Source organism: Myripristis murdjan, chromosome 12 (assembly GCF_902150065.1).
Source record: "Myripristis murdjan chromosome 12, fMyrMur1.1, whole genome shotgun sequence".
In the NCBI taxonomy this organism is placed as follows: domain Eukaryota; kingdom Metazoa; phylum Chordata; class Actinopteri; order Holocentriformes; family Holocentridae; genus Myripristis; species Myripristis murdjan.
In genome coordinates this window covers 11,068,821-11,082,287 of record NC_043991.1, presented here as the reverse complement: position 1 = coordinate 11,082,287, position 13,467 = coordinate 11,068,821, and the positions used below count along the sequence as shown (strand labels likewise).

The 13,467-nt window shown below is 40.4% G+C and overlaps 1 protein-coding gene across 8 annotated transcripts in view; it reads right to left on the bottom strand.

The window, feature by feature from the left end:
• unc13bb (unc-13 homolog Bb (C. elegans)) overlaps positions 1 to 13,467 on the bottom strand; it is a 90,864-nt gene that overhangs the window by 26,540 nt on the left and 50,857 nt on the right. For all 8 annotated transcript variants that reach the window (XR_003929092.1, XM_030065391.1, XM_030065394.1 and 5 more), the window contains 9 exons: positions 6,848 to 6,894; positions 6,613 to 6,691; positions 6,339 to 6,344; positions 5,618 to 5,692; positions 5,104 to 5,323; positions 4,390 to 4,617; positions 3,850 to 3,991; positions 2,803 to 2,972; positions 243 to 358 (listed from right to left, as the gene is read on the bottom strand). Coding sequence is in view for 7 of the 8 variants with exons in the window: in XM_030065391.1 (XP_029921251.1) it covers positions 243 to 358; positions 2,803 to 2,972; positions 3,850 to 3,991; positions 4,390 to 4,617; positions 5,104 to 5,323; positions 5,618 to 5,692; positions 6,339 to 6,344; positions 6,613 to 6,691; positions 6,848 to 6,894 (1,083 nt within the window). In the remaining variant the exon portion in view is untranslated. The remainder of the gene's footprint in view (positions 1 to 242; positions 359 to 2,802; positions 2,973 to 3,849; positions 3,992 to 4,389; positions 4,618 to 5,103; positions 5,324 to 5,617; positions 5,693 to 6,338; positions 6,345 to 6,612; positions 6,692 to 6,847; positions 6,895 to 13,467) is intronic.

Sequence of the window (13,467 nt, the reverse complement as noted above, 5' to 3'; positions counted from 1 at the left end):
ATTTTCATCTTACTCTCCCTGTGCAGGTGAAGCACAGGGGGAGGGTTCATGAGGTGGTTACACATAATGTTCAATTTACTTTTAGAATCCTAATCTTTTCAGCATCACTGAAAAAAATGTGAGTCTGAGGTGGTTTTGATATTAGATGGTAGAAGAACGTTCTGTGTTTTTAGTTGCCTTTGTAAATACAACTGTGGCCTCTATAGATCTAAAATGGCCACATAAAGTAAAGTGCATAATACCTCATGCAAACAAGTGTACTGGACATGGTAGGGGGCCACTTTCTCCTCTCCTTTGATCTCCACGCTGATTTGGAGGCGAATGGCACCTGACACAGCTGACTTGTCAGTTCTCTTCTCTGTAAGGTACAGTATGTAATAATAGTTATGCAGCCACAGGGAGAAAAGAGGATCTTAATTCATAACTCCAATCCAGATCTGTCACACTGAGGCAAATGAAATCTGGTCTGCTAACACAAGACTAATTACAGACTATTAACATGGCAGTTCTATTGTAGGGGAACTGTTTCTCCAGTTTGATGACAGTGCAGAGCCTGTAACACTAATAGAAATCCTCCAGCTGATAGTGAAGAGCACAGTGGCAGAGGGCTGCATGGATCAGCGCCTGATAACCGAGGACACTTTGGTTGGCGCTCTTCTGGAGGTGGAGTTCTTGGTGGCTCACCCCTGCTATTTGCCATGACAGGCGCATCATTAGGTGTAATTTGGGGGAGCGGTCGATTTCCGACTGAAGTGCTGCTACTTGATAATCACAGATCGCCTCTCACTGTGAGGCAAAAGGGAGAGAATGAAGAGGACATGGGAGTGGAGTGCTGGAGTAGAAAGAGAGAAAGTGGTGGGAGAGTAAGAGATGCTGAGATGGTGGAGCTGTAATATGTGACTTAAGAAATCCTTGATTTCTCTAAAATTCACTGGTGCTCCCCTTCACAACTCCTGACAGCATTCATCTCTGGTTCACATGATTATTATCAGAGAGATGCTAAACAGAGTACTTCATTTTTCTCACTTGAAAAGAAGAAAAAGCAGATTCATAAGCACATTCATATTCAATACCGTGTTGTTCCAGTGGCAGATTTGTTGTTGTCATGGTGGAGTCAATTTCAGCACTGTAATCAAGTAGGCAAAAGATATGCCTGGTGCCTCGAGATTGTAAACTTAATCACATAAACACAAATTCAAATTGATAAAGTGCATGTAGGAGAGAGTAGTTCATCCCAGACAGTAAAATGTCTTGAGGGGGTTATCCATCAAAAAGATCTGAGTAAAGACAGATGATGCCTGCGGCTCAATCTATCAATTAACTCCTGGGAAATGTTTATAGCTCAAACAGTATGCTCACGTCACGTCTGGATAAAAGCTGTTTGTTAACACCCAACAACAAAGCAGACAGAGTTTGAAGGAAGACACAGAGAGAAAGAATAAAACCCCACAGACAAGGCAGTGTGTCTGTGCAATAAAAGTGACAAGATCAGGAAGAGGCTTTATCGTGAGATGACCGTATCTGCTCCATAACACCGATGACATATCTGCTCATCCACAACCTTTCATAACTTCCAAGATAGCTTTCTACAAACTGTCCAGTCAGTGCTTGCACTTGGTAGAACAAGGGATCAACCCATCAGTCCCTGTGAATTTTTAATGACTGGGTTTCAGACCTCATTTTAAAACATTATCAACAATTCAAAAGGAAACATGACTGACAAAACACTATCATTTTACTTATTTCAAGTAAATGAGTTAAGATGTTTCTATGAAACAAGTGAATTTTCTTGAAATGAGTCTGCAAGTGCAATGGGATTCATTTAAAATTTCTTAGAATAAGTTTGCTGGTAAAGCCAATGTAGCCAGTCAGGACAATGTGGGCCTTGGGGCTCCTTGTCTGGGTAATTGGCCAGTAAAAATGTCACTACTGGTGAGGGAGATGTGGGTAATGAGGTCCATACAAATCACTACAAGCACCACAAAGGAGGATTATTTAGAAGCCAAACCGTTGCCAGCATACAGATGTGGCAAACACTGCAAACTGACCAAGAGGTAGATATATCATTCATTAAGACAAAGTACTGTGCACCAGCTAATGAAATACAGGTTACTGTGATTTTCCTGCAGGCTAGGCAGACAGCTTTACTAGGTAGAGCAGACAAGATGAACAGCAGGGAATGAAACTGAACGTATATCATGATCTGTACGCTAAAGGACATAAAATATGTACACTGAAATGCTGTCTTAATTATCTTAGGTGTTGTATTTTCTCAACAGTCAGGCACCGAGAGGTACTTGGACCTTTCAATGTTGATTACATAGCACTCCAACAGCCATACTGTGAAAAAGTGCTCAACATAAATCGTAGTCTTGGGGGCAATGAGGCAAGTGACAACTGGTTGGAGGTCTGTGAAAAAACACACTATCAAGGAGGTAAATATAATCACTGTGACTGTGACTGTGCCAGGTAATATAAGTATTAAGTAGTATGACTAGTCAAACTGTTCCTTTACTACACAAGTGCAAGCATGCAGTGTGGCAAAAACAGTGGAACAAAGACAGTGGGACGTAGTACAAGTATAATGTTAGGCAAAATTTTAGAAGCTTACTTCAAAGCAAGAAAGTGGTTGTGAAAATGTTTCTTTGCAAATGACTATTCATAGTATTGCTTTAGGACTGTGCCCTAAAGCAACACTAACCTAGAACATTATTTTAAAAATATACCCAGAGCTGTTTTACCACTCTCCTCATCTACAGCATATTTTATCTGAGTAATACAGGAAAAGGACAGAATACTGACCCAGGTTGTACCAGACATCCATCTCTCCACTCAGTGTTCGAACTTCGATAATACTCTGACCCAGGAAATCATCAGACTCCCTCTTGAGACGCTGCTTCACCCTAGACTTGATGTCATCATCCTCATCCCACACACGTACTTTGATTCGGTCTGAGGAGTTGTGGCACTCGCTGACAAAAAACAAATACATAAAATGGTGTGAACAAAATGCATTATGCAATAATGATTATTATTATTATTATTTTTTTTTTAGAAAAATAACATGACTGGTGAACTATCACTTAAGAACAAATGTTTACTCAGTTATGTGTAAACTATTTCAAAAACAGGTTAAAAATGTAGACTTTGTATCATGAATCCCAAATGACGTGAGGTTGGTGTTCTTTCTTTCAGTAATTTTATTTGACAAATATAAGAAAGAATACAAACCCACACGCCAGATAATAGGTGAACACTGAGCAACAAGAAAATATTGAATAAAAACACAAAAAGGGAAGGGGGCACAGAGAGAACACAATTAAAATAACACTAAAGTAGAATTAAGAAACGATGGTAGTAAGCTTTACAGGTCACTCTCAGTAGTACACTGAGGGCAATTACTGTACATATTACTGTACATATTATTTGCACTGATATTAGAAAACTATACATTTCTCCATTCAGTAAATCACTAATTTAGGGCCTGGTATAGACTACGCAGCAATGTGCTGTGCCTTTGCTATATGATACCACTGGATTTCATGTTAAAGAAAGAACTGCAGGTCTCTTTTTAGAAAATCTCTGTCAATCTCCCAAGGCTGTAGAGATCAAGTACATTTTGAAATTATTGATATACAGTTGGTTTTTATGTTGCAATCCATAATTGAAGTATTGGCTGTTGTTTACTGACTTACTGTCTTACAAAAGTCACTATAATTTAAGAAATAAAAAACTTTGCAAGAAAACAGTAAGTGTTTCCCAGACAGTTTTATCCCAGTTAAGAAATGCTGCCGAAGTCACCAGAGTTATTGGGCTACATTTTACAACCAAAATATTTTGGTGACTCACAAGTGAAACTTTTCCTCCCAGACAGGATTGAGGTTCCCATAAATGGTCTTGGTTCTTTTCTTGGTCTTTCCCACCTGGACGGTGACATAGGGATCGCTGGACCCAGTCTTGTCTTTCGCCTGAAGACCTTGGGCACAAAAGACTACGCAGACACAGAGAGCCCATGAAATAATGAACAAACAATCACAACAAACAGCCTCCTCCCCTCCGGCGACAGGTACAAACTAGCCATTAACACCACTTCACATCCATCCCCAACAGACTGTAAAACAACAGCCTGACTTGAATATGGGCCTAGGAATGTTCAGATAACACTTTTTTCAACAATTCTTTTTTACTGTACATCTTATGCAATGTAGTGTTGTTGAATGTGTTTGAATGCACTGTATGTTGTATTCTCCCTCCACAGACAAAGCTCTAAACAAAAAATAAAACTGTCTGATCAATGAGGATTATTATCATGAGGAATATTACCATATTGATGCTGAACACTAATATGTCCACTCCTTCATTCATGATTTTTACTTCACTAGAGGGTACCTGTGATTGTGATCTTGGCGGACCACTTGGAGGTACCATCCAGTACACTCTGTTTAATGGTCTTCATCTGCTGAGCATGGATGGCTTTGCTAATCACAAACACATCCCTGATGACATCAAAGATCTCTGGTTTGTTCCTCTCCCTGATCTTCATCCTGTCTTTCATGGCCATGATGATATTTTGGGTCCGGTCTTCAGCTCCATGCTTGGAGCTCTTCTCCGCAGCACCTAAAGAATCAGCAAAATCATTCATATAGCTGAACAGAAGCAGATTTTTTGGATAGCCTGAACAAAGTAGGATTTTTCATACATATAATCTCTTTGAGCCAAGCTAGTGATTTCAAAAATGTGAAACATCAGAATGATGAATATCTGGTACAGGAAACCTCTCTGACCGTAATTCTTAATCACTTACAGCCACCAATCAGTTAGGCAACCCTGAATGTCATCAATCCGAGGACCCGTGTGGCAAAAGGATTATGTTGTATACACACACTACCAATTGTGATAATTCACACCAGTCTACACCACAACAGTCTGCTGGGACAACATGTGCCTTGATGTTTAAATTGCTTAGTCAACTGTGGCACGGCTATGTTTTCTGTATTCAAGAATATCTGTGCCAGCCCAACAAAAATGCCATCCGAGACAATCTCCCTTTCACTTCACTCATGACCAGTTTCTTTCATCTCAGTCTCTTGAGGCGGTACTCACGCTGCAGACAGTCTGCATTCAGCAGCTCTTGACACTTCTCATGGCATTTCACCCCGCACTCTGAGCAACGCATTCCTTGGCGGGCGATCCCCCACAGCAGCCCCTCACACTCATAGCAGTAGGTGGGTGTAGTGGCCGTCCACACCTCAAAGTTATGTGGTGTGGTGCAAGATATGGGGTAGATGAGAGCCTGTAAGGTCTTCTTGTACACATGGTTTTTCTATAGGAGGGAGATATTACAATTGTGTTTAATGGACTTTCTGCTATGTTAGACACAATGCAGGGAAAACACAGGAAAGAGAAAAAGGCCATGTTGGATAACAACAGTTATGACCTACACTGTAGCTCACAATAACAAAATCATGCTATACATGTGCGCTGGTGTCCCAATGAGACACCAGCATACCATTAGACCATTGAGTTTTGAAACTATAACCTTCTTTTTGTGGAGAAGATCATCGGTATGATCAAAATAACACAGAAACTTGATTACGTAACTGTAAAAGTTACTCACCAACTCCTCGTCTTTGATTGAGGAGCGTGCAGCCATTGCAGAAGCGATCCCTGCCTTCCTGGCTTGGACCAGTGACTGAACAACATGTCACAGACAAATAGTTTAGCTAACACAGAAACCTATTTACAGCTCAATCCACAAGAATGAAGGTCAGTGAGGTTAAAAAGGTGGCTGGAAGGGTTGCAAGGGGTGGTCAGTGAGCTGATACATTTTTTTTTAGTGGATTGTTAACACATGATCAGAAAACCCATGTGAGTACTATAGGGAAGCAACACAATTTTAAGCAACTAGTGAGAAAGGTATTACTGGCAGGACAAAGTTAATATTAGTAGCAACAATAAATAGCAACAGAACCCATGAATTTTGGTTTGAGTGTTAGTATGTTACTGAGGTGAGTATACCATTGCCATTGTTATAAGTGTCTCAATGAGGTTCTGTAGGTAAAGATGGAAATAAAAACTGAGGGGGAAAATATAGTTGATTTCTTGATTATATTTTTAATGATAATATCAAGTAGGAAGGAAAGCTACCCAGGACAAAGAGGATGCATGCAAACTTGTTAATTTGTATAAACTCAGAGATCTATGATTCATTATCCACTACATAAAGAGAGCAACATGCTATACACATACATGTTTGATGCATCTACTGTTTAATTTGTCCTACTTGATATTTTCTCTTTAGTAGAAGAGGGAGTGGCAGTTGGGTTCTATTAACTTACCATAGCCTGACCAAGGAGAGTGAATGCATTCAAGAGAGTTGTGGGGAATAGTTTCAGGTTTAAGAGAGGAGGGAGAGAGAAATTAGCAGTCTGATTTCATATTTGTCTCCATTTGTTGATAACAATCTCATCCCAAATTCACCTCAAATGTAAAAGCATACTGTAACTGTGACTTTTGTGCTGGTATCACAAATAGACAGACATGCACTCACAAAGAAAGAACAAAACAAACAGGATTACTAGAAGAGCAAAGGACTGAGAGGACAGTACTGACCACATCGCTGACCAAGGGGATAGGCTTCTTTTTACGCAGGTCTGGCATGCTGTCAATTCCATACAGACCAGATCCACCACTACAAAACCAAAAGGAAGTGTAAATATAAAAATTTAAAAATTAATAATTAAAAAAATAAATAAATAAACATAGTTGCAGCTTAAGTGCAACTTTGGTGCTTCGTTAAGTTATTATTATCATTTAAAATGTACAAACATGATACTTTCTTACTTACCCTGGTTCGACCCAGGCCTGTCTGGAATTAGGTTCTTCATCTCGTACCTGCAAAATTTTAAATATGAGACTTCACCCCTTACAGTACAGTACACTAGATATAACACTGTATAATGAGAACAGGGAAGTAATGGAAAGTTAAAATTGGTTGAGTTTCACCCCTCGGATGTTGTAAAGCATGCAAACCTGAATGAAAACAAAGTATGATCTACACTTTTACTTAAACCGCTTGCTCAAACAAATGTTGCTAAAATTGTCTCATGTGAAATGCAACGAAGGACTAAAATGATGCAGGTACCAAGCCACTGAGACAGTTCTATTTCACAGGTTAAGACAGATAAAACCTGCTAAAATAACTTTTTTGCCTGCAGCTTGTTGTAAACATCAAGTCAGATAACTTAAGGAGAAGTAGATCAGACAACCCCTTGCAACAGTTTTTCCAAAAACACAACTGAGGAGTGACACATATACACAAGGACTTTCAGTTCTCACTCCAAGGTAAAGTTTTTCATCAGTCTGTGCACATTCCCTTTTTCAGACCACTGAGGTTAGGAGTTAAGGATCCCTCCGGGGCTCACTCTCACAGTATGGGGCTGTGATAGTGTTTGAAAAACTTCTGGGGGTAATATATAGCATATCTGCTCTTACACTAACACTAGAAATACAGGAGAGAATGTGTGCTCTAAGCTACAACGGGAACAAAATCCTCTATTGATTATTAAAATAAATAAATAAATAATTGTAGGAAGGAGACAAATCAATATATGTCTTTTCTGTGGTGAGAACATAGAGTTTTGATAAAGACCACTCATCTACTCCATGAAATTCACTTCTATATACACACTTATCTGCTCTTTGTCTGAACAATTAATTTGCTTGATCTTATCTATGAAAAGAAAAAAAAAAAAAAAAAAAAAACATGAAGTGTGCTGAGGAGTCCATCACACAAGCATCACCAAACTCAGTAAATCAAATTACAGTTAAACAAATCCAGTGAAGTGGTACAACAAATAAAATGACATGAAATGACATAAAATAAAATAAAATAAAATAACCATAATCTGTTGAATCAAAACTAAAATACAAGAACTGCAACAGAAATTAAACCAAATTACAACAAATAAACAAACAAAAACAGCACAATTACCTGACAGTGACAAAGATAACAGAAATACAAGATATTAACTTATGAAGGGAATTAATATTGTATGAGTAACCTGATCTTCTTCTTTGGTAAACTCTGCAAAGGAAAAAAAAAATCACAGAATAATCAGAACTGGATAAAAATAATGCAGTGGAGCAAACTAACCTGAGCACATATGCATAACATGGTGTTAGAGAGGGCAACAAGTATCACCAAATATAGCAAACTAACTTTCAATATATCGATTTAATTTCCTCATTAACTGTGTTAAGATTAATTTTTGCTTTAACTGCTGGGCTTGCAGGTGCCAGTGTCGAAGGTTAAAGACATAATCCACAGAAATACCTGGGTTACACTCTTCTTGTGACTGGGATCCTTGGGACCCTTGAGAACCATGGGACCCCTGGGATCCCTGAGCAGATTTTGACAGTCTATGATGGCTTTGCTTCTTTTCAATCAGAATGCGTTGGAAATTAGCTATGCGCTCTCTGTGACCTCCATTTGTTGGTCTTCCAAGGCCTGACTCATCAAGGGTGTCATCCTCCCCTATTGGAGTTAATCTCAGCTCATCCAGATCGGGCCCTGGATCCACTGGGCTCTGGCCTTGCCTTCCTGGACAATGGTCTGGAGTCAGGTCTGTGTTGGACAGCTCTCCATCTGTTGGACATTCTCCTCTGCTGTCAGAAAGCTCTATAGAGTGATACTCAGTGGGGGTGCAGGGAGAATGGCTCACTTCATTTAAGGATGTTGGAACGGAGCATGACAGGTTCTCATGTGCTTGGCCACAATCCACATAGACTGAAACCTCACTGTCCTCTTCCTTCGGAGTGCCAAACTGAGTGTGATTCTCTGACAGACTAATATCTCCCTCTGTATATTGGGTACTGCTCTGCTCCTCTGTGGGTTGACTGGACTGTCTGAGAGGAGAGGGGGCTGCCTCTGAACCACTGTCATCTTTCAAAAATTCAGGGCTGGAGCCTTCTAGCTTTTTCAAAGCCCCTTTCAAGGCTGACCTAAAAGTGAGCACTGCCTTACTGAAAGTTTTCACATCAAATCCTGCTGTGGAAGCCTTGGCCGTGCCCTTAGAATCTATTTCATCAGGGTCCCTTGACACCCACTCTCCTGTGTCATCCATGGAGAGGCTGTGCTCTGTCCATTCCCTGTCTAAACTCTCAGCAGACCCTGCATCTGGAGTGTTGGCAGACAATGGGCAGCCATCACCTGGTGAATGTGCTTCTAGGTACCCATCATCACAGTCTGTCAGCAGTACAGTGGAACAACTCAGGCTCCTAGAAGGCTCACTGCCTAGTTCATCTGCATAGGCATCCATGGTGTGGTAACCAGAACTCCGGGAGTAAGGGCAATTTGCAGCACAGTCACACTCTAAGTTTCCCTCTTCAGCCTGCAGCCTGGGAGGCCTCCAGTCCACCATGCTGGAGGAACTAGAGGGAGAATTGTAGTGGTGTCCAAAGAGCAATGAGAGGTGCTCAGAGCTATTATGCGAAGAATGGCCAGGTGTGCTGCTTTGTGTCTCCTCGGTGGTGCACCTGTCCCACATACCTAGGCAGTTCTCCACTTCTTCTCCACTGTTAACACAAGAGCAGATGTCCTCCTCACTCCAACCTCCCTCTCCACTTGCACTGTGTTGCATGTCAGCAGAGGCCCACCTGTCATACTCTGCATCACCAGAAAGGAATCTGTTAACTCTATCTGGACAGATGGAACTGTGACATGAGGACAAAGAGCTGGTGCTGTGGCAGTCAGGGCCACACTGCTGCTCAAGATAGCAGAGGTTGGATCTCCTGGGGACTGTAGAGTGCATGTCTGAACTTTGGTCTGAATTCTCTTGGTCTGTCTGTTCTGACTGGTGAGTAACTAGATCATCTCTCCACTGGTTAAGTGACCTGTGGGATAATATAAGTCCTGAATCTTTGTCACAGTCCTGTTGATCCAGCAGTGGACTGGTGGGTCTCCCATGGATGGATGTAATGGCATTCTGTCTGCCCAAGCTCCCTCGCCTGGCTTTGGGTCTCTGAGAAAGAGGCTTGGGTTTGGGCGTAGCTGAGGCACCAGAGTATAGCTCACCTATTTCACTGAGCACAGCATCCACACAGCAAGAGACCTCGTCCACTGATCCTCGCACAGAAGTGAGATACTGCCTCAGATCTGAGATTTCCTCCTGAATCTTGTTGATACCTTTCAGTTCTTTAAGGATATGTTCTACTATCTTGCTAGAGCCTTTCTCTGTCTCTTCATCCTCCATCTCTTCATCCTCTTCTGCATTTTTGATTCTTTCACTGGCCCTGGGTACAGTATCATCCACAACCCCAATGCCATCCTGGCAATCAGAACTGCTGTTTTCCCCAGATGGAGTGAGGTCTGAGAGGTCAACTGTGGTGCGATTGCCATGGACAGTACAGGGAGCCTTGATGTGGCACGCCTTACTCGGCTCTAGTCCCACAAAAACAGGTGTGTTCAAACCCCTTGTATGTCTGTGGCCATTGGGTAGAATGCAGACTTCTGTTATCTCTCTGCTGGAATGGTCTCTCTTCAGGCCACAGATGAACATGTCCTCTTCCACCTCAACTGATGAAAGTTCACAGAGGGCACTCTCCCCTGGCCCTTGCAGGAACTTCTGTAGTTTCATCCGCAGGCTTTGCCCCACTTTGGGGCTCTGGGATTTCTTTGTCCCCAGCTCTTTCCCCTTGGGCAACTCGTGTGGAAGTAGGTCTGCATTGTAGGATCCATCCTGTCCGCTGAGGTGGCCTCTGGGAAACATCCCTGAGAATCGGCAGTCTGGGTCAGCTGGTCCCACACATGGACGGGCCAGTATCTCAGGCCTCAGAGCGGTCCAAGAATAGGCAACATCTTAACCTGCAAGTTTTCTGAATGTCTGCTACATGACTGACAAGAAAAAAAAAACAAAAAAACTGACAAATTGGGAATAGCATAATCCATGAAATATTAAAACTTGATTCAATAACAAATACATGTACCCTGTGTAAAGGCATGTGTAAAGGACACTGTTTTGTTCCTGAGCTGTAATTATCTGGTGACAAAAAAGAGATAGAACTGCATACTTTACTTTCTTGGAGGAATCTATCGAGTAGTTATGCAACTTTCATGTAGCTGCTGTTTCAGTCTAGCAACACTGTCAGAGAAAACCGATGCTCAAAAACACACTGACCTTCATGAATCCTTAAAAGTGAAGATGCCGTTGTAACTAATATATAATGGACACATATATAGTTCTATGATAAACAGTTACTTTTGTCATAATTTAGTAGCCTAATTAGAAAAGTCTACCCTGTCAAAACCAATAAAAAACCATTAAAAAAATGGAACGTCTCATTTTGTTGTCAGAACATTGAAAACGTCAGGTATTTCTTTGCAGTTGTTTTGAATAGTGAAACTAAGTTTAGGATAGCAAAATAAATTAACTCATCTGGCTGCTAGTTCTGGCTACAGGTGGCTATGTTCCACAACAACCACAGATTTCCAACCATTATACATCCAAACATCCAAAATCCAACCAACTGATTGTTATATGTATGGTCTGCCATTTAACACATTTGAGGGGAAAAAAGAAAAAAAAAAAGAAAAAAGAAAAACAACTACCAATTTGCCTCATGATAATTCACATAACATTTTTGGTTAAAGCCTCCAGTACAGCTCTGTCTTGTGACCCAAAGTAAGTGACAGGTATTAAAAGTAATGAAAATGAAGGCTGACCTTTAACATTTAACATGAATTTATGATATGAATTTTCACAATGAACCACCTCCAGCAGGGGTATTGCATTTCTCTTCTTTTGGAAAGCACATAACATCTTGTTTATGTTAATTAAACTCACAGAAAGTGAAAAATCCTAAGAGAATCAAAGAAATACATTTTGTTTCAATATTCAACTCTTTTCTGAACAGGTTAATATTCCAATTTTTCTGTCCAACGGACCAGAAAACACAGAGAAACAACAAAGATTAATTCCACCTCCTAATATTGTGATTACAATGTAATTATGCAGCTATAATCTGCAAACTATAGCTGTATTTACTTCTAAATCTAAAACTATTACCAGTACATTACATCAGTAGGATGGACAGTATTGCTTATGCTGACCTCTTCACTCACAGAGTGGCAACCTACATACAGGACACCATGCAGCTGCCTAGATCTCTGTAATTAGGATGTAATGGAAAGGAAACTTGGTAATTAGATGTCAAGCCAATTCTCACTTCTAAGGCCATGACATTCACCTGCACCCTACCAGCTGCATGGCTTGATAGCACTGACCTATCACCCACATTGTATAAAGTACAAGGATGCTAATGCATTACATCTATTTGAGGACACAATTTACTCAAGGAATGTCAGTGATGTAAAGAAATAATCTAAAATGCCTGTCAAACCTTGTAACTGTGTGTTTTAGATCTCATTTACTTGGTGTGAATGACATATTGTTCGATTACAAAACAAAATGGTCAAGAGTTGAGTACCTAAACATACATGCCTCATCTGCTCTTTGCTTTTACTCGTCCATTATACTGGATACAACTGAGTGATACTATTTCCACTGAACATCATTATTGCGACAAATACAAATACCCTCTATATTTCCATAACTCAGCAATGTGAAGTACACTATAGTTTTGTGGTCCCAAAGATAAATTCTGATGCTACTAAATGACTAAGAAGAATGTGGACTGGATTTCAGGGTAATTTTTCTCAAACACTCATAGAAACAGAGTGGCCAAGATTATTGTGCAAATTCAGATTCTATTAGAAAAAAAAGGAAAAAAGAAAAAAAAGCATGGAAATGAAGCACCTTTGTACACTATTTAGTGATTTCAATAACAAACACTCTGACTCAGATAAATAGATATATTACTTTCCGAAGTTTTGGGAAACTAATTTGTTGAAGGAAAGCTAATTCCCTATTCCATTAAATACATCCTGGCAGACAAAATGAATGGTAAGAGACTTCATTAACCCAACCCAGCAATGAAGGTTTCCAATAGCATTGAAGCAGTAGAGGTGTGCACTAGCATGATAAGGGACTGGTGGGCAGTAAGGTATAATCAAGAATACCACAAAGAAGCATGTTACCTATGTCCGCCTGGAATTTGAAATTAAGCTGATGGGTATATCAGCCAAATAGATTAAGGCTATCAGAAAATAACCTGGAGCATTACCTTTCTAACCCTTCGAATGAAAATTACTTGTATAAAGAGTCTGTCATTTGTTATCAGAGTACATTTAGACTTTCTAAAAATAAATGTGAACACGAGTATGTACAGAAATATCTTTGAACAGCTCGTTAGCTACACTCCTGGCCCATTTAGCAGAGACTGCCAATGATCCACTGTGTATAGACTATAAGGTTCCAGTGACATATCAGTTAACTGGCCAGAATAAAGAACGGTTAAGACGGCTGGTTGGAATCTGGCCCATCCTCACTGACAGTCCTAGCAATAGCC